Source organism: Anopheles funestus, chromosome 3RL, assembly GCF_943734845.2.
Source record: "Anopheles funestus chromosome 3RL, idAnoFuneDA-416_04, whole genome shotgun sequence".
Classification (NCBI taxonomy): Eukaryota; Metazoa; Arthropoda; class Insecta; order Diptera; family Culicidae; genus Anopheles; species Anopheles funestus.
The window spans coordinates 60505739-60530778 of record NC_064599.1 but is presented as its reverse complement, the minus strand read 5'-3'; the positions used below and the strand labels follow the sequence as shown (position 1 = coordinate 60530778).

The 25040-nt window shown below is 41.7% G+C and overlaps 4 protein-coding genes across 13 annotated transcripts in view; 2 read left to right on the top strand and 2 right to left on the bottom strand.

The window, feature by feature from the left end:
* Positions 1-283: 283 nt before the first annotated feature.
* On the bottom strand, positions 284-1996 carry LOC125766919 (putative tRNA pseudouridine synthase Pus10). The gene is made up of 2 exons (XM_049433016.1): positions 1774-1996; positions 284-1702 (listed from the first exon to the last, which is right to left on the bottom strand). Exons 1-2 carry the CDS (start codon positions 1894-1896, stop codon positions 344-346), a joined length of 1482 nt encoding a protein of 493 aa, XP_049288973.1. The 5' UTR covers positions 1897-1996; the 3' UTR covers positions 284-343.
* A 272-nt stretch (positions 1997-2268) lies between these two features.
* LOC125768365 (mRNA export factor Gle1) lies at positions 2269-4707 on the top strand. Its single transcript, XM_049435908.1, has 3 exons — positions 2269-2380; positions 2451-3869; positions 3954-4707. Exons 1-3 carry the CDS (start codon positions 2363-2365, stop codon positions 4578-4580), a joined length of 2064 nt encoding a protein of 687 aa, XP_049291865.1. The 5' UTR covers positions 2269-2362; the 3' UTR covers positions 4581-4707.
* A 139-nt stretch (positions 4708-4846) lies between these two features.
* Positions 4847-7802, bottom strand: LOC125768363 (ATP-binding cassette sub-family F member 3). The gene is made up of 4 exons (XM_049435906.1): positions 6059-7802; positions 5803-5977; positions 5326-5727; positions 4847-5221 (listed from the first exon to the last, which is right to left on the bottom strand). Exons 1-4 carry the CDS (start codon positions 7504-7506, stop codon positions 5066-5068), a joined length of 2181 nt encoding a protein of 726 aa, XP_049291863.1. The 5' UTR covers positions 7507-7802; the 3' UTR covers positions 4847-5065.
* A 307-nt stretch (positions 7803-8109) lies between these two features.
* Positions 8110-25040, top strand: part of LOC125768359 (protein phosphatase 1 regulatory subunit 12B-like) — an 85881-nt gene continuing 68950 nt past the window's right edge. For 2 of the 10 annotated variants that reach the window (XM_049435899.1, XM_049435901.1), the window contains exon 1: positions 9305-9757. The gene's annotated coding sequence lies outside the window, so the exon portion shown is untranslated. Of the gene's footprint in view, positions 8554-9119; positions 9758-19652; positions 19938-20001; positions 20110-25040 lie in introns of those variants that run through there. The other 8 variants (XM_049435892.1, XM_049435894.1, XM_049435896.1 and 5 more) reach the window with 7 other exon arrangements.

Below are 25040 nucleotides of genomic sequence, written 5' to 3'. Positions count from 1 at the left end.
TTGCTATCTGCATTACAGAATCTCTCTCTTCTCTTCTTGGCTTTTAACGAACTTACAGGTCACGGCGGCCGTTTCTGGCTTACTAGACTTATTTTACCACGTAGCTCTACCACGTAGTTTTTGCTCCGGGGAACGGTCCGGATGGGATTTTAACCCGGTCCTGCCGTGTGAACCGGCGCCGTTTATCAAATGCACCACCGGGCGCCCTGCATTATAGAATCTAAGATTTAAATTAGTAAAACATGTTTTCTTTCTCGCACAAATATGTTATAATAGAAGCTGATAAAGTGTATTAATTTGATCTGTCTGTGTTTTAATATGGGCATTTTCCGTTCAGCACTTTTTATCGTCGCAGTTTTTTAGGCCAATCCAAATCGATTGCCATCACATCAAGCGCGTGAATATCGATTGGCGTCCCTATAATGCTGCGAAAACTGGGTCCCGTACGACCGAAATCACTGTGCACCAGTTCCTTGATGTACGTGCCGGCCTGCGAAACAATGTCAACCACCATTGCGTACGGATTGTCACGGCAACCAAACGCTCGTACGCTGTACACCGTTCTGGGCCTTGCCAGTAGCGTTCTCCGGTGCAGCACTCTTAACGGTGTAACCTGTTGCATCACGAACGGTTCGTCTATGCGCAGCTTTTGGACCATTGTCTCCGTCACGGGTTCGGCCGTGACGCAGAGGGCACGATAAAACTTCCGTTTGTCCTCTTCACCACCTCTTATATGTACCAGATCTTCCCGCTTCACTAGCTGGATGTCTCTTATTGCTACCGTGTTTGACGTTCCTACCTGTTGCTCCATCCGGATCGCTACCTCCTCGGGTAGTTGGTCCGTTTTTGCGTCGATAATTTCCAACACGAACGGACGACCTTCCCCCAAACACCGCACATCGACATCTTCCCGACCGCTCGACGAAAAGATTAACTGTTCATCGGGAACGCCGAAATGCGGAGCAATGCTAGCAGCAATCGTTTCCTGCACACTGCCCTCCATCTTTCGCTTGCCATCGATAACCCAGGGCGTTTGGCTGAGCTCGCGGGAAAATTTATTGTACCGTCCGGCAAGGAAAATGGTTGGCCCGGTGAATGAAAGTTCTCCGCGGACTAATCCTACGTCCTCCGTAGAAACCGGAGGAACCGCATAGTGTTTTCGGAACCGATCTTTGTTGATAGCTTCCGGGGTGAAGTGTTTTTCAAATGCATTTCTCGATATGAACTCCTTCTTGGTGTGCTTGTTTGTTTTCCGGTCCGCAAACACACCCGGACTGACTAGCGCCAGTGTGGCCAGCTCATCCTGTTCCTTGGTGTAGCTGTACGGTACATTTATCATCACACCATCTACGGAAAATGGTTTACCGAGCGTTTGTTCCAGCTGGTGTATAATGATCATTTTCAGTGCATCCTTTACCGCTATGTCGGGAGTATTGGCAGCAGAAAATGCTGCCGGAAACCGGTCCAGCACATCGAGCCATAGTGCAAGCTGCCGCAAGTGTAGTACGATCGGCAACGAGATGGATGTGAGAAATCCTGCTTCACACTGGTATTGCTGATAGCACGCATTCTCCTTCACTTCACTGGCTAGCGTGGCAATGCGGTCCAGATCGAACAGTCCCAGACAAGCAATGCAAACATTTTCTTTTAGCTTCTTCACCTTCTGATAACCATTTTCTTGATCGGCAGGTTCCAAGCCACGCTGTAACAAAAAGCAAAATCATGTATTATCCATCGTCGAAAGTTAGTTCGCTTTTGCCACATGACACAAACCTTAAGCAAAGCAGCATCAATGTCGATAAATTCCTCTTTCGTGCCCTTGAGAAACCGTAAACAACACACTCTGCAACAGTCTACCGATCGAAGGTAGTCGTAAATTTCGTGTTGCTGTTCCATAGTTCTTGTTTTGTGCAAGCGAATAAATTGATAAAATCGCCGGCTTTCGTACGCGCGCACACTTGCTATTTACTGCGATAGAATTTCATTCAAACGTCATGCGCTCGAAACGTAAACAATGTCAAGATGTATATAGCACGTGGTGCGCGCTTCAACTGATTTTCCCTTCATTTTTACTTAAAATCTTTAATAAAACAATGAAATCCAACTGAAAAATATTTCTGTTCACTTTACATAGGAAGTTTTAAAATTTAAATAAGCATAAGAATCCTAAAAGCGTTCCGAAATAATTGTTTTTTTTCTATGTCGACTTTAAGCTCTGTCGACATTGGTTGGGATAACGGCGACTGTCAAACGAAGCGTACACAAACAAGCAGTGCATTATTTTTGTTTTCCGCGTTTGGTTGCATATTTTTTTGAAAGAGTTTTTAAAACGTATTACTAAAAGAAAAAGTTGTTAAATACCATGGCCTCAAAGCATAATGTATGTGCAACGGATGTTGCTTTCTTTGAACAACCTGACCAAATCGTTTGCTTTCGTTTTTTTCTTGCAGTTAAACCTTGAGGACCTGCTGTCCGGGTTTGATTCAATGAAAATCTCTGCTCTACGGAATGCTGCTAGATTATCCCCACACATTAAGGAACGTACCATTGGTCCCGATTGTGCTGATCTCTCCCAGAGGAAAATCGTTGAAAAGTCACCCGTAAAAGTGGAAAGTCTCAATGATACTACCAAAGAAAATGATCCCAACGTATCGAATGAAAGTCCCAGCACGAACGGTACGCCAAAGTCAGCGGAAAAAAAGAAAGCTAACGCATCACAATTTGCATCCGTCACGCATACTGATGTAACGGATTGTGCCTCGGTACAGCTAAAACTGCACCAACAGGATATTGAGCGCCAAAGGTTGGCCAGCGTGCAGAAAACACTAGCCGATCGGCAAACTAAAATAAGGCTAGCCGATGAAGAACGTGAGGCACAGCTAGCTAAAAACCTGCAAGAAGCTGCTCTGAATGCCGCCCGCAAGGTAAAGGATACCGAGCAACGTTTGCTAAACGCCATTAAAGAGCAGGAACGGCTAGCGCAGGAAGCGACGGCCCGAAGGCAGGCAGAAATTGAGCAGGAAAATCGTAGATTAAACGACATTCAAGCACAGCTGAAACGGCGTCAGGAGGAGATACGAAGGAAAGCACAACTACTAGAAACGCTACGTCAACACATTGGTCAGTTTCGGCTGGGAACGGAAACGTTTACCAAAGCGCTGACCGTGATCGGTGTGCAGCATGCAACGAAGTTTACCAACCAGAAAAAATCGGTCCGGATGTTACAAAAAGACTTTGAGCAGCTGCTGCAAACGATAAACTCCAACCAGGAAGTTAGTCAAACGGAGATCGATCAGGCAACCGATTACTGCAAGCTGCTGGATCAGGTTAATGTTGAGGTGACGGAAATATTGGCACAAATCGAAACCAGTCAAAAACAGCAACAAGAACAGGAGAAGCTGGAACAAGCGAAAGCTGCGGAACCGCCCGCTCCACCCGTTCAGGAGCCGCCACAGCAGCAAAACGACTCAAAACCAACGGATAGTACGGATAGCGCGGGCGGCGTAATACAACCTGCGGGACCAGCAGTACAGGCAACGGAAAATGAACCTTTCTTTCAACCGGTCTCGGCCGAGTGTTTGCAATTTTACAACGAAATTAAAAGTTTCTATGAACAGCATCAACAAGCGGTGAAGCAACTGATGGATGACCCGTCCATGAAAACGTATCGCTTCAACTGCCAAAAAGCGATCAATGTACCGGTGAACGCTATATCGGCCGTAAATCGGGAGCATTTCATCGACAAGTATAATAAGCTGGCGGCACTACTCAGCGGACAGAACGTTAAGGCTGGTGACGGGATGGTGTCCATCAATGGGCATCCACTCGGGCGAACGTATTGTACGATGCTATTGGCGAAAAAGTTTGTGGTAAGAGTCACAGCAAAACATTTCACTCGTGAATTGTTATCTTTATATTTTTATAATGCAAAATTGTCCTTTTGCTTCTTCCAGAGTCAAGCGGATACGAGCATTTCCAGTAATGCGAGTGCCGCCTTTCCGGTGGCCGCTATCGCCGTCGCCCTTTGGCAACGATTTCCTGATTTTGGACGATTCTTCCTTGCCTATCTGCACCGCGAATGTCCCTACCTGGTGCCGTACTATCTGCCCCAGCTCGAAGGCCAAAGTCAGGAAGATTTTCTCAAAACGCTTGGCTATCGATTCGCTGACGGCGGTGTGCTGGAAAAGCAGGATCAGTATTTGAAGCGAATGTCCGGTCTAGCGCGGCTGTATGCAGCCGTCATCATAACCATACCGCGGAAAGATGATCCAACGCCGCATCCACACGGGATTGAGTACGGTTGGCGGTGGTTAACGAACATACTGAACCGATTCCCACAGCCCGACATCTGCGCAACGCTGATAGCGGAATTCCTGCAGACGGCCGGTTCGGATCTGCACGCTACGTATGGGAATCAACTCATAAAGGTGCTACAGGTGCTGCAGGGTGACTACATGACAGCGCTGAACCGCATCGATACGGGTGGTCCAAAGGCACGGTTGGAGGGATTGATAAAGAAAATTCTAGCGGAAGGTCGTATCGAGCGACCGGAGGGAATAATGAGCGTTAACTTTTGGTAGAACCCGTTGGCGTATTGCGAGTATTTTGTATTAATTGCTATCCCACTTTCTTTCCGACCGGTATATTGTCTTATTTTCAAACTTTTGCTCTTTGCTGTTATTATAAACAATTTTATATTACGTTTTTTTGATCTAGTGTGTGTGTGCATCAGTTTCTCACCCCCATCTCAGCACTTTATATTAGCCCGCACGTGTCAACTAAACACAATCTAAGTAGGCCATGAAACTCACACCGGTGCGTGGTTGTTTGTTCATACGAAGTAAACTAAAGGAGGAGAAATTTTGCTACAAAGGAAAACATAAACACAATCTGTGGAAAATTGCACACTGTTGCTATGCACATTTGTGTGTCCCGGATTTGGCTAGTTTTCCGCACGTAAAGCGTTGGTGGAAGTTCTTCGGTACGAACGAAAACTGGAGTATATCGTAGCATATGTTTGCACGTATGAGATGGGATAGTAAGGGTCGAAGGATTATTGTTTCCATTATGCCGCCAATGCTTCTAGCTCACGCTCGACAATCTTCCGGTACTCGTCGAAGCCTCCCTCGATGCTCTTCACCGTACCGCCACCGCAAACCCAAAGTTCCTTGCAAATCATACGAATTAATCGCTCGTCGTGAGACACTAGAATCACACCACCCTGTGGAAGGACATGTAATATGGAAGGAAAATTGTAATTAATGTAAGCCGCAAAGCGAGTGTAGAACATAAATTAAACGATGTAAAAAAAACGCTTCTCCTTACACTATACTTGTTGATCGCTTTTCCAAGCGCTTCAATCGTTTCGATGTCGAGATGATTCGTCGGTTCGTCCAGCACCAGAAAGTTCGGTCGGCCCATACACATTTTAGCGAACGCGACACGCGACTTTTGACCACCGGATAAGCTGGCCACGACCTGCAGTGCAAGATCGCCGGACACACCGAAGCTTCCCAGCACCCGCCGGTACTCCTCGATCGGTTTGCCCGGGTAAGCGTTCTGCAGCAGCTCCACACTGTTGACCGTCATATCGAGCTGATCGACGTGATGCTGGGAGAAGTATCCGAGCCGAAGGCCACGATGCAAATGAACCAAACCGCCCGTCGGTTGCAGTAGGCTCACGACAATCTTTAGCAGCGTCGTCTTACCGGCACCGTTTTCACCAACCTGCGTGGGAAATAAATAAGTTTCATTATTTATTATCGCACTATTGCATCTTTGCACTAAATTCTTCACACTTACGATGCATATCCTCGAATCGAGATTGGCGCCCAAATTGACGCTCGTAAATATCACCTTATCCGCGCTGTACTTAAACTGCACCTCGTTCAGCGTCATTACGGGCGGGTTGAGCGGTTCTACTTCGGGGAATTTTAGCGTCACTTCAATTTCTTTTTCCACCGGTTTCAGTTCGGGCCTAAAAGAAAAAAACAAAAAGAGGAAAGCAACCGTGTCATTATCTTTTCCTCCCTGTCGTAACATTTGCCTTGTTTCTTACAGCTTTTCCAGCATCTTAATCTTTGATTGTACACTCGCGGCCCGGTTCGCATTGTACCGGAACCGATCGATAAACTCCTGCACGTGGTTCCGATGCGCCAGCTGGGCTTCGTACTCGCGCCTCTGCGCCTTGTGCCGTTCGGTGCGCGTTTTATCGAACTGCTCGTAGTTACCCTTGAACGTTTCGATCCGCATCGAGTGCAGGTACAGTATGTCGGTCGGTACGGTGTCGAGGAAGTTACGGTCGTGCGACACTACCAGCAGTGTGGTGGGCCAATTCTGTAGATAATTCTCCAGCCAGATGATTGCCTTAATGTCCAACATGTTGGTCGGTTCGTCGAGCAGCAGTAGGTCGGGTTTGGAGAAGAGCGCTCTCGCCAGTGCCAGACGCATACGCCAACCGCCGGAGAAGGTACGGGTTGCACGGGCTTGCATGTCTTTCGTGAAACCTAACCCATTCAGAATGATGGAGGCACGGGCCGGTGCTTTGTCTGCTTCGATTGCCTGCAGCTGATTGTACACCTCGGACAGTTCATTGCCAAGGTTGGCTTCGGTTGATCCGGATGAGACGAGCTGGTTCAGTTCGCGCTCACGCTGAAGCAGGTGCGTCCGAACCGTGTCCACCTCGAGCACACTCTCCAGTGCGGTCGTATCGTCACCGACCACCTCCTGTTCGACGTGCAGCACCGATATGTGGCTGGGAATTTGTAGCTGCTTCCCCGAGATCATCTTCAGCAGTGTCGTCTTGCCGAGACCGTTACGCCCGACGAAGCCATACCTTCGGCCGGCCGCCAACAGTAGATCCGCATTCTGAAGCAACGTTTTGTCACCGAACGATACGTCGAAGTTATCGATCCGTATGTCCATCGAACGGTTCGTGCCTTTCGATTCCATTTTGTTGTCCTTTTTACTAATCACTTGCGATGCTGTGGCTGTCTGTAGTACCGGTACGGTAGCGGCAGTTGCAGCGGCCGCCGCCTTCACTTCCTGCCGTTTTTCCAACTTCTGCTGTCGCTTCGCTTCTGCCTTTTCCAGCTTTTTACTATCCACCTTAAGGCTGTCGTCTCGCTGCACCACCCAAATGCTGTGCATTTCATCATTCGCAACCTCTTGCGTGGCCGCCATCTCACCCAGATTGATGGGAGCGGACAGAATTTTCTTGTGTTTCTCTACACCGCCCCCACCCCCATCGCCGTCCCCATTGGCACCGACCGTTCCGTTCGATGGTTTCAGTAGACGTAGGAATTTGTCACATATCTCGCGCACATCGTCCTCGGATTTGTCCTGTGACACCTCGTGCAGTATTGCACCGACCGCTTCGTACACCTCCTCACCATTCTCGAACTCGTCCGCACTGCTTTGGAGGACCGTTTCCACATACGTTAGCAGTTCCCCATCGATGGATGGGAACTCTTGCTTTAGTACGGCGGTACACGCAGCTGCCGACATCCCGGTTGGTTCTGATGGTGACGATGGTCTGCTGCTGCTTCCGTGGCAAGCCCTTCGTGGCCGGCGAGATGCGAATAGAACTTGTGCCACCGGGTAAAACAGCAATCGAAACGGACCGAGGTGTCAGTCCGGGGACGATGGCGGAGCGGGAGAGTTTCGCTAGATCTGCTTCGGAAAGGATTACAGAATCACGGAACAATTAGGTGAAATTTGCTTTGTTTTTCTGTCGTGTTTCCACTTCCACTGGTGACAGCCGCAACGATCGGTTCCGTACGAAATGTTTTTCGCAATACGATACCGAATGTGTGTGTGTTTTGACATTTGGGCTTTGACAGTTCGTACCAAGGTTGGTACATGCATTTTGAAAACGATCTAAATTGTAGGAAAATTAGCAGTTTTCAGCCATTCCACTACGATCGTTTGGCTGTAATCGATGCTAGCGCAATTTTTTCGCTATTGTTCAGTGAAAATAAATAATTGGGACATTCCGAACCAAAAAAACATTCATTACAAAAACCAAACATCGATCAACCTGCTGTGGGAAAAACACAAAAAAATCATACTAACTTCAACCCGTTTATCCGTGTATGATCACGGATCAGCGAGATTCCGTCGTTTTGTGTTCGGCAGTTTTCTGGAGTCGACAATTACATGCTCTTAAAAATAGACGCATTGTACAAGCATATCAAAGCGCAGCAAGTGTGATCAATCAAAAAACCATGAATTGATACGTGACGTGCCGTATCGTATCGCGTATTTGTTTCTCACGTCTCATTCCCCTACGTAAATAGCCAACGATAAGATAAAGCTCGATCCGGTAGTGGTATTTTGTTCCTCACAAAACAAAACCCGAATTACGCTCGAGTCACCGGTATGTCGGTGGAAAGGCTTGTTTGAAGTGTTCTATTTTGCAGACAGTTGTTATTTTGTTGGCTTCGAATGGTGCAAAAGTTCAGTTTAAAGTTGCTACGCAGACAAATCGCAAAGAGCAAAACGCAGAACCGATCGCAGCAGGCAAACCGTAAAGTGAAAGGCCAGACAAGAAAAGTGAGCCTGTCGCGTTTCTTTATTTCCTTCTTCTTTTTCACCGTCCCACCACACTTTGAGTTGAGTTTATTTAAACCCTTGCAGTTCTGTAGTTCGTACAGCGGCCAGACGGCCAATTCTCCGTTGGGAAAATACAACCGACCCCAGTGCGTGCGGAATTCAGGTTTACGGCATTTTTCTTACGGGCGTGTTGTTTATTTGCTCAAATCCCCCGTGCGGTGTGTTGTTGGTGTTTTCATTTTCTTCGCGACGATTTTGTTTGCGTGTTTGTTTGTTGGCTGTTAACCGACCGCCGGTTCGTTTGGTGCTTAGCCCTTTAAGTCTTTTGGGAAGGAAGGAATTGTAACAGGAAAAAAACGGAAATGCTGCTTGGTTTATGACTCCTGGCCAATGCTTTTCTGCTAATAAGGTAGGGAATGCATACGGGATTCTTTTTTAGTTCACTGTTGATTGTCTGATCAGTTGCCAGGGAAACAGAAGTGCTGAAGTGCGATGAAAATCCCCAAACGCGTACCGCACGCTTGAACATAGTGTTCGGTATGTGTTTTACTTTAGTTCCCCTTGGTTCCAACACGCGATGTTCGTCACAGTTTAGGGATGCAAAGGTGTGGAATTTATTGTTCCATGTGTGGTTCCAAAACCGTCGTTGTGTGTTGAAGAATGGAATGTGAAAAAGTGAGCCTTCCCCCCTCCCAGTTGCCTGAAGCATAACACTTCCTAATGATTGAAGGGCGTGAATAATAAATTACAGGTGAATGCATCCAAGGAAAGCATTTTTGTTTTGCGCATAAAATCCAGTTGTGCTCTAACAGTAAATCGTGATAAAAATTTAACCTCGTTTCCCAACTGTGTGTGTGTGTGCTTATGTTTGTTTGTGTGAGTGCGTAGATTGGGCAGGTAGTGTAATTAAATTATCGAGCGAGATTAATGATCTCCCAGCAGTAGTAGTTGCAGAAGAAGAAACGAAGGAAAAAGGGCGCTTCAGTTTGGCATGGGAAAGGTGAAACAGTTCTTTTTAAAATCTGGCTTGAGTGGTACCGTTAGCAACATAACTCAACCAAAGCCATCTATTTGTCGATTGTTTGTGGTTTTTTTTTTTGACGAAAGAAAAAAAAACACGAAGCAAAAAGCTTTCCCTGATCTCAATGCGGAAAAGAGTCATCAAAAGGCCACACATAAACATTGTGTCCGGGTCCCGAAAAAGGTATGTAAAACATTGTATCTGTAAGAATCATTGGTCACTTTGATGCAGAAAACATTAACGAACCTTTAATTTTATATTATTTTTAGAGCAATATTCTGTATTTGAATTATTTGTTGCTTGAAGTTATAGTACAAACAGGGTAAAATAATGATCTCCACTCCACATTTGTGGTGTAACAAATCCACCATTTGTCACCTTTCTTTCACTTCACTTTCCGGTTTTTTTGGGGTAGTGAAGGAATTTATGATGTTTATGTTCCTTCCTCTCATCTCTCTCTGTCTCTCTGTCTGGACCAGGCCTGACCGACGATTTTTGTTTCCTTCTCCGTGCACGACCAGAGGGCTCGACATTTCAACGGGCTTTTCTTTATCATGTTTCGCTTGTGGGAAAACATTAATTCGTCAACCCGGGAAGGGGTCAACTGTTGTGCCCCCAAAAACATGACAATAATGGAGCGGACATGGTGATATTTTTTCTTTTTTTTTAAATGGTTGATGAATTGTAAACCAAAAATTAAAACACTTCTGTGATTTGCACTCTGGAAGGGAAGTATTTTTTTATTAATCATTAAATAACGCGGTAGGTTATGATGTTTCTTCTCTCTTTCTTTTTCTTAAATAAAATTATTATAACTATGGCCACGATACATGATGAGCAGAGAAGATTATGTTGATTTCGTGCTCAAACGGTCCACATCTTCCCTGGTAATCTATTTCGTATTAGTACAGAATAAAAAATAGTTCTGCATATTACTGTTAGAATTAACCTAAGAGATTCCAAAGTTTGCTTTATTTAAATTTTTCGCAGTTTCGTTATTTTTTTTCATTTATAAGGTTATCGAAATTTTTCACATTTTTTTATGTGATGCCTCATCAAAAGATAAGTCATTTCCTGGAGTTTAGATTATCTGTACGCTATCATCTTTTTCCTCCAATACTTATTGACACTGTGATAACAAACCAACATTCCATTGCATGATAAAATTCGTTAATCAATGAAAAGTATAGGAATAGGTACTTCCGTCGTTGGAAGTAATCAATTTGCCATCAAATTTAGATTAAGATTTTTACTTGTCTCTTTTCTCCCCTTTTCTCTAACTCCTTTCCATATTTCACATAGTTCATTTAAATTTTAATATCCATTTCCGTTTAATGTGCGCCTGCCAAACCCTAAACCCCCTTGCGTGATTATTATATATTTACGGTGAGTTAATTTGCGTATTAGAGATCGCTTTGAGGTTTTGGGAAGAAGAAAAGGCGAAACCACCGAAATAGAGCAATCACATGAAGAAGATTAATCAAATTGGTTCCAGTTCATGATCCCGAAAACCACGCGCCCTAGCTGCTAACGAATGAAGTATGCTCTATGAACTTGCCAGCATAATTGTTGCAGTAAAGCTCGCTGTATGAATGTTTATAATTATATTGTGGATTATTTTTTTCTTCTTCTAATGCCACGTACTCTGCCAAGCAAATGATGGTTATTTTCAAATTTATTTTTAATTACTCACCTTGTCCAATTGACTCACCCCCCTACATATGTTGGTCCGCATTAGAAGGTCCATTCTTGCCTGCCCGGTTACGCCTGGCTAGTGCACGACACAACAGCGTCCAGTTACAGGTTCCTAAAGCATTGCGTTGTTGGTATGTTCTTGCGCAAAAGTTGAAGTATCATGGCGGCATGCCACCGTGGAAAGATGCATCCAAACGGCAGGTGGGCGAAGGTTTCATGCTTCGCAAAGCGCATCGCCGCCATACATTTCGAGTGCTCCAAATCGCAAGGGATTGTTTCATCCCCACCGGAGGAAGAGGTTTTCTTCTAGCGTCACTAGTTGCATTGGTTGCAGGTTCCCTCGGGAGAGCACTGTGGACGTATCGACCCTCCGTTTACAGTTGGCTGAACTTCGCATGCGTTGAACTTGAAGCTACACGTGGATGCGTTTTTCAATGAGCAATTTCACTTATTTTATACTCGATAAAGTGGAATGACAAGAAAAAGTTTTGGACTATATGAAGGAGGAACTCTAGGAAAAAATTGAAACAAATAATTTTTATCTTCTTTTTTTGTGTAAAATTTTATTTATAGTTGTCACTCTCAATTTTTATTTCTGATATCAATAACTTTCTGGTCACTTCCCATTTGATCTACAGTAAAATTCACTCTTATGAAGGATCATCAACAGATCTTCACCATGCATCAGGATCTGGAGAAGATGGTCCCGTATACAGTAAGTTCCTTCTTACCATCTCTTCAACCCCACCAAGTTGTTCTGGAATTTATATACAGAGTCCACGATAAAAACCTTGAACTTTCCAAAAAATCGCGAATTACCCGTGGCACTCCGACCTTCAGTATCATCTGTTTCCCTCTACGTTTTGATGCTGTGCATAATAATATTTTTGGAGTTCTAGCGTATTTCCTGGACGTCCTCAAAAAACATTAGAGCATAGCCCAGTTATTCGCAATTCTTCGTTCCAGGGGCTTCGAGTTCAATTGCCAAAATCGGAACTATTTCTAGGTTAAGTAAACCTAGCATGTACCGAAATAAATCTGGAATTCTCCTCAATTTCTGGATCTTGCCCAAAAGAAAGCAAATTCTTCAATAATAAGCTTTTTTGGTTGGCATTCTGACAGCTGTCACAAATCAGACAGCTGCAAAAAAATCCAAAAAAATAGCTCAACAAAATCTTAGTATTTCTAGAGATCGCTGAAGCAGGAATTATACATTATCATATTCAAGAGGTTTTGTTGAAAAAGACGTTAAAAATGAACTGTTTTAGCATACCTCAAACACTGATACTGACGTTTAGTTTCAAGATTGAAACTAAATTGCATTCAACCCTTCTGCTACTAATGTCGTTACCGATCAACCGGTCTTTGGCCTGCCTCTGGTGACGTTTCGTTGATTTCCTATCATCATAGGTCTGTTTCATTTTGCTTCCCATTTCTTGAAATAAAAACAAGCTTCACATAGGTGGAAGAAAAAAATGGGGGAGATGTACTGGACACCTTTAACTGGCCAGACCGTCGATGTGTTGCGTATGTTATTCGTACAATGATCCGGATCCGTGCGAGAGGTTTGTTTCATTGTAGCGAAGAAGCTGCCGTTCAACGGCAGCAACCAAAGAGAAAAAAAAGAAAGAAAAAGCTACAAATGCACTAGCCACAACACACAAAAAACATGTTCCACACATCAGCAGCATAAAGGAAGACTGACCAGACGGTGGACCGTGCGTGTGTAGATCTGAAACGCAAAACGGCAACAGGAGAAATGTGGCATCGGGAAACATCGGGTTTAAGCAAGAGAAGGGGAGAAAAAATGGCTTAAAATTCGCATGCGCAACTCTGTTTGGTTGGTCGCGTTTTGCATTCATCGGTTGCGGTTACTAACATTTCCGAACAAAACACGTTTTTTTTTACCATTTGCCACCTCATGTTTGGCAAGTTCACGTCCGTCCAGTTCGTCACAAATACACATCATCGTCGTGTCTATTGCTGATCCTCCCTGCTCTCGATCACATCTAGGTTTTATGACCTTGTGTGTGTCTGTGTTTTGTACGTTACCCACCCCATCATGGTGGTGGGGAGGCTTATCGAGTTATAATAGAAGCGAGGGTTATAACAACCCCGTCGAGACACGCCAACCGTAACGGAACTGGCTTGTTGGCGAAATTCAAAACTTGCACCCTTCGATCCCCGAGAGAGCCTGTTGACCTGCTGCTGCGATGGAGTCGGTAACATCATCCCCGCTTTTGCAAACAAATCTCCTCCCGGGATCTGGCTAAAAATCTGTTTCTGCTGTCCGGCACACTGTGTGACTTCTTTGGGTGTGAGCGTGTGGTTTCTTCTGGTTTTTGTTTTACCGTTTCGTTCCGGAGATGCGATCGTGTCCCAGTTTTTTTATTCTCCACCTTGCTCCCTATTTCTTTGGCTGGAAAAGCCAAAGCCCGCACAGTACGTTATGAGTTTGTTGTGTTTTTAACAGAATTTATATTTTGTTTTGAAAAGATACAGTAAAAACAAACTTCTTAAATATATTGGGCATTTAGTTAATTTATAGCAAGAATTTAATTTGCTATAAATTAAATTTTATTTTTGTTTCATGTTTAGTTCACTTTCAAATCGTTGTTGCTTTGTTACTGTTTTATTTTATGTTGTCGTACGCAATGGAGCAGGCTTTCTTTCTATTGATTTCAATTCACTCCGGTGGTTTGGTGTTTGCAAACGCCGGTTTTAACACGGCAGGGTTGGTACCAAATCCCGTCCGAATTCACCCATACGGCTCTCAATGATTGGCGAATATCTATTCTAGTTTCCTTATTCCGGGCATACTCGGTTATGGAATACAAAATATAGAAAAAGAAAAATTAACCAAATGAGAAAAATTGAAACGGATTATATAGTGTGAAATGCGAATCTCTGCTGTCCGCTATAAATGTGTATCGCGGGGTCTCCCTGTACTTAGTACATATTTTAATGCGAATTTGTTGCAATAAGTTTCTTTTCACCGAAATAATGCATTAAATTAAAAAAAGAATAAAAAATGATAAAAAAAATTCAAAACAATTTTCAACTCGAAAATTTTACAAGGCTTACCCCTTGCCATTTTTTTGAGAAATTTTGCAAATAAATTTAAATTGATTTATTTTAATGCCAATTGGTTGCAATAAGTTTCTTTACACTCAAATAATGTTTAAATTAAAAAAGAATGAAAGTTTAGAAAAAATTGAACAATTATAAAAATTTGAATATTTCATAAGGCTCATTTTTGCACCAAATTTTGCCTATAACTCGATCGGTATCCAACAGATCGCCAATCTTTAACCTGTGGTCGGTAGATGACACTAATGACTACATTTCCTTCTTGGACGGCCATGCCCTCAGATGTCTGTGTCAGAAGTTATTCGAGGAACCAAGTGCAATATGCTGTTTGAGAAAATGTAAAATTTTCTTCATTTTTGAGTAATTTAGCAAAATTTATAAATATGATATATTTTAATGCGAATTTTGTTGCAATAAGTTTCTTTTCACTTAAATAATGCTTTAAATTAAAAAAAAGGCTAAAAAATCAGATTTTTTTTTTAAAACTGTTCAACTCGAAAATTTCATAAGGCTTACCCCTTGCCCTTAATTTAGCAAAAAAAATTAAATTGATTTATTTTAATGCCAATCGGTTGCAATAAGTTTCTTTTCACTCAAATAATGCTTTAAATAAAAAAATTAATGAAAAATAATAAAAAATTACCTTATCTTACCTTTTTTTGAGTAATTTTTGCAAAATTTTATAAATATGATATACAGGCTTTCCCCGAGTTACGACACCCTCGAGATACGACGATTCGCAGATACGACGATTTTGATTGTGACAGTTGACAGTTGTTATTTTGCTCAAATTTTTGATTTTTTTTTAATTTTCACCGGCAACTGTTTTTTTTTTTTATAAAACGTTTATTCAGTGTGTTTAGTTAGGTTACAAAAAACATTTTTTTACTTTACTTAATACTACATTGCAAGATCAATTAATCTTGCAATGTAGTATTTAAATAGAAGATCATTAAATCAATCACAGCATCTTTGTTTCCAATGATGTGGATGACATAATTTGCGAACAGTTTTAAAACCATACTCTTATCTGCCGGTTTAATTCCGTGCAGTAGAGGAGTATGTAAATCCTGGAAGTTTAATGTCGCGTTTGGAAGGATAGTTGTTATTTGTTGCCCTAAGATGCTCCATGCTGCAGCAAGAATAAACTTATACATTCTCGATAAATATTTTAACGAAATATTGAAAAGATCGTTTAATATAGTATTCAAAACAATTTCTTTATTATTTTTTCCTCTAAAATATTTAAATAAAGTTTTCGACTCTCTACGTATGGTTATAAACGATGTATTCTCGACTTACGTCTTGCTTCGGGCTCTTTTTTCGGTCCCAAATACAGTCGCAACTCGGGCGACGCCTGTACATCGAAGACTAATTGTGCTTATTAAAAAAAAGTAGATTTGTTTCTATTAGCATTTCTGCAGAAGTTTCGAATACATACACGCAAATGGAAAATTTGCTTTGTTGCTCTCCCCTCTTCCATCACCTGTTTACATTTTATTTACGTTGTACTAAAGGTGCTATAATTCATGCCATTCATTAATTCGCTTCGACTCAGATTGGCTTGGTTGGTTTGATTGTTACTTTGTCTGCCAATTTGCCTCCGCGCGCTAACGTACCATCAACCGGTGGTTGGCATTTCGTTTCAAGGTTGCTGTATAGATCACGCCAACGAAAAAGGGTGCCCTGAATCGCTACAAATCATTCACGAATTGGTTAAGATTCTTTCGTGCCGTTATGGTTCTTTGAGCAAAACAGTACAGGGCTTTATAGCGATGTTGATATAAGTGTTTTATAGGAATGCCATTTACTTTCTTTTGGAGCGTTCAGCCTGTGTGTGTGTGTTGTAGTTTAGTATAATAAGTTTTTCGAGAGAAATTGCACTTGCCAATTTGAAGGCTTATGTATGGAAATGGAAAACGATTCGTTTGTTTTAATTAATTTTGTTTTATCGCTTTTCGCCTGCTTTATAATATTGATTGTTGGACGTTTCGTTTTCATTGCGCCCGTGCATGGTTGACTGATCATCTATAAATCAAGCCGGTAAGCAATTTGAAGTCATTTAGAAATTGCTTTTTATAACCAGTAGTTCATCATTAGTGTGCCATATAAAGCTAACCGATTCCGGATTCACACGATCTAATAGATCTTTCCTACTTGATAGAATCTAATTTTTCTAGTGTTGTTATATCTATCTGCTTTTCACGTTTACCACATTCAGCGCTAGGGATTGTTGAGGAGCAAACGCTACAAAAAAGCACTTTAGAACAGATCATAGCAATGGTCTATGCGAGAACGTAACTGATGGCCTCTCATACGCTGAATCACTGACACTTGAATGTCCGAATCGGATTTGATGAATGTTTATTGCTCAAAAGCAGCAGCTTTATTCGTAACACAAGCATGAAGAGAATCATTAGCGAACGCGAAGCTGAAGTGGATCAACCAGCAAAGCGGCGCATTCATTCCCGAACCTATCAAGGTGGGTAACAATTTGTGTGTTTCCTCCTCTTTTCACCCACCAAAAACCGAACCGAACACCGCAAATCTGTAGTTGCGTACCGTTGTTTAGCGCTTTGTTATTGCGCTGTTATCTTGCGTGGCCCATCAACACTCCCCGGAGTTTAGTGCTTTTTAATGATGAAAAGCAAGTAGTTCACCTGTTTGGATGGATGCTTCTTTCAAATTTTCTACCACCCAAAAACAGGCTCCCAAATTAGGCTGCTATCCATTCTGCTGGTTTGGAAGCCATTTCTACTGTGGAAACACTATTCGCTAACGGAGTTTTCTTGATTCGCATCCCGATTGATGCTTTCCTCAGGGGTCATAGAGGAATTTTGCCCATTACCTTGCCGAAAACTGTTCGCAATGTAACGTTAGGTATGGAGGAAGACGTGAACGAATATGCGAAGCCACACGGATTAACTGGAGCTATAAATGAAACAAATTAAAACGGTGTTTGCTTTCTTTGTTGTTTGTTTGTTTGTTTTTTTTTTTCATGGAAATAAGTGTTGTTTTTTTGTCAGTAATTCTTTATGCCTTATTTACGCTCATTACGCAAGTGAACCGTTTCTTTTATCTTCTTCATTTGGTATCGTTCGTGATTTAGGTTCAAACGATGATAGGTTTTATGGTAAAATAAAATGCTTCATTTAACATCATCGAGTTAATAGGGTAAGGGTGGTAATAAACATTTGTACCACACCGTATGGTATGAGTTCCAATCTCGATTGGACCCAAATTATGTGGTACGTCGTTAACTTAAATTTTATTATTTCGCTATACAAGGCACAGGAAGCCCTCGAGGTACACGGTACCTCTTATAAACTGATTTACAGATAAGCGGATTTTAAAATTTGACAGCTGAGTGATTTTATAGCAAAAAATCTCAAGGAAATAAGGTAAATATTGGAAATAAGAAAAATGTGTTCTAAATCAATTGAATACATTTTTTAGTAGTTTTTGTTAATGTTTTCTTTTAAAGAAAACCACTTAAAAATCCATTTCTAGCAGAGAAGGAAGATGATTCTATAACTGTCAATTTGAAACGAAATTTAACTGAAATTCGACATACGTAGAATTGGGAATTTGGGAATTTCGCGGTCTGCTATAATAGTGTATCTCGGGGACTACCTGTATATAGATTTGTATGTGGAATTTAATTAAAAAACATTTACAGAGAATTAATTGAAAATTAGTGTTTATAGAAAAGAACGTCAATTGGCAACTCGTTAAGTAGATAGGATAAACGGAACTATCTACATAGTAAATTATAGCAAATCCACATCAAATCAAGCGAGGTAGAAACTTTGTATAATTTTTTATGTTTATTCTCCTAAATTGTTCAGCAAACATTAGAACACATATAACCTAACTTTTAAATGCAAGTTTGTTTTTTAGGTGCGTTGCTTTTATCATTTTCAATTTTTGACTGGCTTATTTTTTCGATTTAAGCGTTCAATTTAATCAATCCACTAATAACACAACATTTGCATTCCGTTCGCATAAGGTTCAATATCAGGTGTGTGTGTTTCGATGTTTTCGAACCATGTACGCACCCGGCCGATCGGATTAATGCGGATCGCGTGCGGCATTAAATGATTGCCCGAGGTCGACCTGAACACGTCGCTACATAAGTAAAGAATGCGCCAACATGCGAGCATAAGATGCGCCCGGGGAAAAAGAAAGTGTCTGGCACCTCTTTCTTTTGGGCTGGCTGATCGATGCCGCCGTCACGTCGCATTAAGGTTGAAGAAACTGCACGGGCGCGTACGCATAGACACATACCACCGCACCGGAATGTCGCCCGCGCGAGTTTGTCTCCGCGTGAGCCGACGCTTTCTTTGCCTTTTTCGCATATAAAAACCTCCCCATCCGTCCCTTTTAGTATCAGCCGCCATCGTCATCGTCACGCCAGAAGCCGGCTGGCTGCGTATTTGAATTCATTGATGAAGTCGTCCTTCGTTTCTGGCTGCACACGCACATTTCGTGGCGTCTTGTGTTCGTGCACTAAAAGGGAAGCGAGAGAGTACGAGCACCGTTAGAAAGTTGCTTCAAGAATAGAAAGAGGGAAAGAAAATTGAACAGCTGTGTGTGATATGTTGTTGGTTTGATTTTGTTTTGATTGTCGGTTATTTTTTTGTAGTTGAGGGATTGGAAAAGCGGAGAAAAACAAGGGAAGAGAGAAAAAACATTCCCGTGCTTTGAGAGAGTATAGAAAGCGCGTAAATAAATAAGAGAGCAGTAGAATGTTTTGATGTAACAAACATTCTTCTTCACATATTTTATGCTTTTCAAGAGGACAGAAGAAAACATAAGAATGAAGAGATGCATTTTCTTAGAGAGAGAAAATTATACTAAACGCAATCAGAATGAGTAAGAGATGTTTCAAGCTCGGAGGGGGAGCATAAAATGAAGCAGAGAGCATCAAAGAACCGGGAGCGTACGTAAAAGAAAAAAACATCGAAAACATCGCATAGTGTTCTCTCAATCTATGCTTTCGGTATTTTTCGTTTTTTTTTTGTTTATATGTTTCCCCTTTTTTCCACCGGCATGTGTGTCGTCGTCGGTGGTTTTGTCTGAGCAGCAATTGTGGCAGTATGCTTCAAAGAGCAACGCAAAAAAAAATCGCACCCCTAAACGAGCGATCGGGGTATCATTGCACCAGCTCTCTCCGTTTCAAGCACCCAACCACCCCCCCCCCCCCCCCCCAACCCTCTCAGCGGGAGAAACCCCTTGGTCGGGTGGAAAAGGTATTCATGCCGATGTTCGATGTTGTTTAGTGCTGGGGAGTGTTTTTAGTTGTGAATGAGAATTCAGTGCGTTCGCATGCACGTGGCGTCGAACACAGGCGCACGCAGTGTGACACCACAGGCAGTAATAGTGCACGGCCCCGTGCACGGCGGTTCGCGCAAAGTGGTTGCGCGATTTAGTCAACACTGACGTGCTGATTTTGTTGCGATCTTTCGGGGGTGTTTTTTGGTTGTTTATTTTAGCGCGTTTTTTGGTTACATTTTGTGTGGCGCGTTTACCGTGTGGCGGTTCTCCGTCCTTAATATGCGGCCCGGTGTGTTGCAACGTGAGTGTTTTCGATTGTTTTCGGATACAGTTTAAGTGCGGGGGGGGGGGGGGTCATTATTGGGAGCATATGTGTGTGTGTGTGTGTGTGTGTGTACGAGGTTTCGAAAAAGAAGTTACTGATGTTATTTTATTTTTTTTTTGAGATGAAAAAAAGAGTGATATCGTGAAGGGTAAAGTTTTTTGTTTTTAAATTTAAATAATTAATTGTGCAAATGGAGTTAAAGGAAGTTTAATGTGTTCAAATGTGTTAGCAAATTGTGGATTCCATAGAAATTCATAAAAAATGTATTGTGTAATGATTTTAAAACTAAATCAAATTATTTAATTGAGTTAATGTGTGACATTTTACAGCATTTATTATTCACATTACATGTGAAAATATAAATTTCTTCTCCCAAAACTCAAGGTTGTCAGCTTTGCTTTTTTGCGCGCTCTCGGTTTCTGCTGCTACTGCCAGTGATCATTCGTGACATCGTGACATCTTCACACCAATCCGAAAATCCTCTACACGATTGCAACAAACCCCCATTCCCCCCCCCCCCCCTCATCCACCCCGCTCCTTCCTACTTCCTAGCCATCGTGCTGTATGTGTTTATTGTGTGCAGTCAGTGATTCTAAATCTGGCATGGTTTTGTGTATGTGTGTGTCATCTTTACCACCCTCGGGTTTAATGAATTTGCCGCCATGAACAGTGTTGTGGATGGTGATCATCACCCCTTTAAATATGTGTGTGTCTTTCGGTGGTTTTGTGTAGTGTGTTGTGGGGTTTTTTTTTGGCGATTTTTGCCTTTGGCATCAGAAGCGCATAAAACACCCCCTTAATATCTCACCCCGCGGCAACCAGTGAGAGCAAAACAAAAAAAAAAACACTCGATCCTAACTATTGCCGATCGTGAGAGCACTTGACCTTGATGTTGCAACAGCGACGGAAGCGTCGTGGTGAGCAAAGCATTGATTACCGGACGTCGGAACGAGCCAGAGAAATGGACGGTGAAACGTGTTTGCGGTGGCGTATGTTTTGTGCCATCTCTACCACATTCCATGCTGAGAGGTACATATTTTAGGCAAAGCAAAAAAAAAGGTGAGCGAAACAAATAATTTATCCATGCTTGTGACGCATCATTTTAGTTGTATGGCATCGGAATGAGCCTATGGGAAATGAGCTTTTTTGTGAATTTTATGTAATGCTTTTTGCAAAATTAAACGACACACACAAACACCCCGAAAACGAATTCTCATTAATCGAAAGCTTTTACGCTTCATTTCACTCATTTTTCCGCGCGATTCGGTTTTTGTTTTCCCTCACTTGTCGTACGACGTAACGTTATGGAAAACTTTCCCTTTCTCTGCAGTTGGGATCAATGTTGGGTGGTAATAAAACCAAAAACAAAAATACAACACCCATTTCCCCACCCCAAAACCCCTTTCAAACCCGTCCATTGGCTCCATCTGTCATGTTTTATCCCTTTCGAAAAAAAAAGCAGACAAGTCTTTTCCATTTTGCACCGCGTTACGGGTGAGCGTTACATGTGGTGTAATACATATTTCAGCATGTAAGGTTTACTCCCTTCGGTCCAGTACGGTCCAGGGGCCCTGTCTCGGTACAGTGTGACCGGCTGGTAATGGTTGGCCCTTCGACCGTTGCGAGATTTGTACCACCCACGGAGAAAATTGCCCGTTTGTAAATCCCCCCTTTTTACACGGTATATGCTTTTTTTATTCCGTGTGGCTCTTCTTGTGGCACCGATGATGAAGAAGACATCGTGGGAAAATTGTGCACATGCTCCAAGTGTATCCCGGTCGATGTTCATGAAAGTCTGATGTGTTGTATGGAATCATGTAATTAGTAATTTCCCAGTGTTCCCCAAACCAGCTTCAATAAATGGCCGGCAATGGATGGAACTTTAAAGTTCAATCAATGGGTTGAAATCGATGTTGAAACAGTGGAAGGAACATAATCGATTTATAGAGATTAAAAAAAAGAGGTACTAAACCAGCAAAACCACACATCCTGCAGTTTGCATACGTAAAGCTTTATTTGTTCTGTGGCTACTCAAGCGGCGATGGAAATGTGCTGTAATGCTAAATTATACAACTACTCGTTGGGTTTATCGTTACGAATCGATTGAACCGCTCTGTTAATTATTCAGGGAGCTAGATCGAATCGATGTTGCAGATGTATTCAGGTGTAAAGTGGTTGTCTGTCGGTTTGTTGAATGTGTGAAGAATATAGTTTCCGAAACGGGAATGGCACTGTTAATAAATGAAGGATCGATATAAAACATAGGAAAATCTCTATCTTCAACAATGTAACATTATTTTTCAGAAATTGTTTTAATCTTCCGTGAATTACTTGATATGCAAGGTTTTGTTCCGTACCTTGCCGCCATTTCATATCAACATATTTGCCTGTAAGAATGCTTTATATACACACCATTCACTGCTGGATGAGCCCACGAAAGGAATGGGCAACACTTATCAGATTTGTTTCGCGGAATAAGTACTCCAACAAAGTGTCATCCATCAGCAGGAAAAGTGTGGTTTATAGTAGAAGATCATTGCCACAATTTGATTCAAGATGACACGTACATGTAACACTTGATCAATCGGATCAATCTGCCAATTCCATGGTATATTGAAATTCCTGGAACATTATTGTACGTCTCTTCCTAAGAGCATCACCTACCGTTCAACGCTAACGCACTACGAATCAGACGTGCGATTCGCTGAATGATTGATTTTTATGCTTATCGCAACGCTCTCGATTGAAAGGTGAGAAATTCCACAGAAATAGAAAACACGTCTGACGCAGGTTTTAAGATGTAAACATGTGTGCTGTTGAAAGATTGAATATGTTATAATATGTTTTTATAATATGCTATAATATGCTATAATTTTTTAAAAAATATTATATCAAAAGTGTAATTAAATACATCCAAACATCAAATGACAGTTTAATTTTACTTATTATCTATATATATAAAATTCTCGTGTCGTGGTGTTAGTGTGCAAACTCCTCTTAAACGGCTGAACTGATTTGTATGAAATTTAAGCTGAACGTTCGTTAGGTATGAGAATAGGTTTAGCGCTATAGTTCGTTTCGCTAGGTGGCCTCTGGCCAATATTATGAGTTCTTTTTTGTTTTTCCTATGGGTGTTATCAAGTAGGCATAGCCATTTTTTCAACACGAATAAAGTTGAACACTACTGAGACGAAAAGCTTCTAACGAATAAATCATAGTATCAATCAATCAAAGTAGGTACACATGACGATTTATTTGTGTAATTTTATTCATTAAAGCGTAAAATAAGTGAAAAATAAGCAAAAAGCAAGTGTGTGAATAATTAAAAAAGTGCTATTTAGTGATTTGCGGCTCGGTGGAATCGGCGCCTTACACGGAAGTACCTGATATTAAATCCCAACCGTCAAGGAAAACCAGAAACGTCTCCTGAAGTAGCAGAAAAGAAGGAGAAAAGCCACAAAAAAGAAGAAAAATTGCTTTGATTGGGAGTTAAGAATTTTCAATTAATCAACGATATTCTCTAATCGTCACTCTAATAATACCACACGAACCAAGATTGAACACTCAAAATGTCTGCTTTAATTACAAAACGCATGTTTAAGGGCAAAGCTAGGTTTGCCGGGTAAGCTAGTATATTTATGAAAATAAAAATTTGCTATATTTACTTATAGTTGCAATAGCGAGCTCTATGGTGGCTTTTGCCCGTTTTCGACGAATGAGTTAAGGCACTTCAAAACAGTAAAACATTGACAAGCTTCCATACAGAACTGACAGGTCAACTTAGTCTTTCAAGCTAAATTAGATTCAAGTAGCTGCTCGACAAATGTCAAAACAAATGTCACCAATGTCAAATGTGTTGCATTTTTTCGTATTCTATTTGAATACGTTGAAGCTTAAACCTTAATTTTTCAATTTCCCAGTGATCTAAATCTTATTAATTTTCCCTTTAATCGTCTTAAAATTAACGTATAATTTAAGGGTAATTTAGTAGTCGTTAATTTCACCCATTCGTGTGCAGTTTGACATGATGATATTGGTAATTTAAGGTATCTTAATTTACCCTTAATTTAACACTTAATTTATTGGTACCTTTACCAATTCAACATCCATCAAAATTTGTCCAAGACATTCGACAGGTGTCACCTATGCTAAAAAAGTATATCCAATAAAACATTCGTCCTCCAGCCAAATCCATAAAAGTAGGCTTGTTGTCATTTATTTATGGCACATTTGTTTTCCTATTCCTTCAACACTTCTCATTATAACTCTACCATTTACTTCCTCTTTATAAGCTACTCGTTTGCCTTACAAAAATCTTCTCTCAAATTCTTAATGGTATTTTGGCAATGACTATCGTAGTGGGCTGTCCACATCACCGGTTTCTGCTGACCGGAATGTCTTAACCATATGCGTCCACATGTCTGATCGGGTCTTTCGTGCCCTTCAAAACATTCACACATTCGCTAAAATATTTACTACACCACATGCCCGCTCCACAGCTCGCATCGATTTCTGATTCCATCCTTCCCAATGCTGGGTGACTAAATCTCGGTTTCGCTCCAATTAAATTTGACCTCTGTTCGTATTTTGACGTGTGTGTGCGTTTGTACGTTGCCAAAGGAGGGTGGCCAGAACGGGCTGAAACAAATTGCCCTTGTCTCGCGTGTGCCAAACCGTGCCAAAAGCACCACTAAAATATGTTCGGCACATAGTTGGAATAGTTTGTTTTAATGTTGTCCGGGAACGTTTATTTTACGTGTTTGTTTTTTTTTGTACGATTCGAGGTACGAATCAAGCTAACAGGGTACAATTATCTCTTTGGCAGTGTCAAAATCAATCAGCTCATTTATATTGGGTACAAATCAGTGCCAACATTCAGCAAGTGGCATTAATTGGTCGGGTGACAGATTTACTGCACGCTAACACAGAACCTATAGGGCGTTAAATTCCAACATGACCCGGTCGAAAATGAAATTTTCATGAAAAACAAAACATCCTGACAGACATCCGAGATAGAGAACGATCGTACAAAAAAAAGGGATTGGATTGGTTGGCGCGAACATCAATTTGAGTTTTGTT

What these genes read in the sequence shown, in the direction of transcription:
- LOC125766919 (XM_049433016.1), bottom strand. Translation starts at nt 1,896, where the DNA reads ATGGAACAGCAACACGAAATTTACGACTACCTTCGATCGGTAGACTGT. An exon ending in TTGATGCTGCTTTGCTTAAG is followed by an intron (nt 1,703 to 1,773) that starts GTTTGTGTCATG and finishes TTTTTGTTACAG; the next exon opens with CGTGGCTTGGAACCTGCCGA.
- LOC125768365 (XM_049435908.1), top strand. An exon ending in TATTGGCGAAAAAGTTTGTG is followed by an intron (nt 3,870 to 3,953) that starts GTAAGAGTCACA and finishes TGCTTCTTCCAG; the next exon opens with AGTCAAGCGGATACGAGCAT.
- LOC125768363 (XM_049435906.1), bottom strand. Translation starts at nt 7,506, where the DNA reads ATGTCGGCAGCTGCGTGTACCGCCGTACTAAAGCAAGAGTTCCCATCC. An exon ending in TCGATTCGAGGATATGCATC is followed by an intron (nt 5,728 to 5,802) that starts GTAAGTGTGAAG and finishes TTTCCCACGCAG; the next exon opens with GTTGGTGAAAACGGTGCCGG. An exon ending in AAGCGATCAACAAGTATAGT is followed by an intron (nt 5,222 to 5,325) that starts GTAAGGAGAAGC and finishes GTCCTTCCACAG; the next exon opens with GGTGGTGTGATTCTAGTGTC.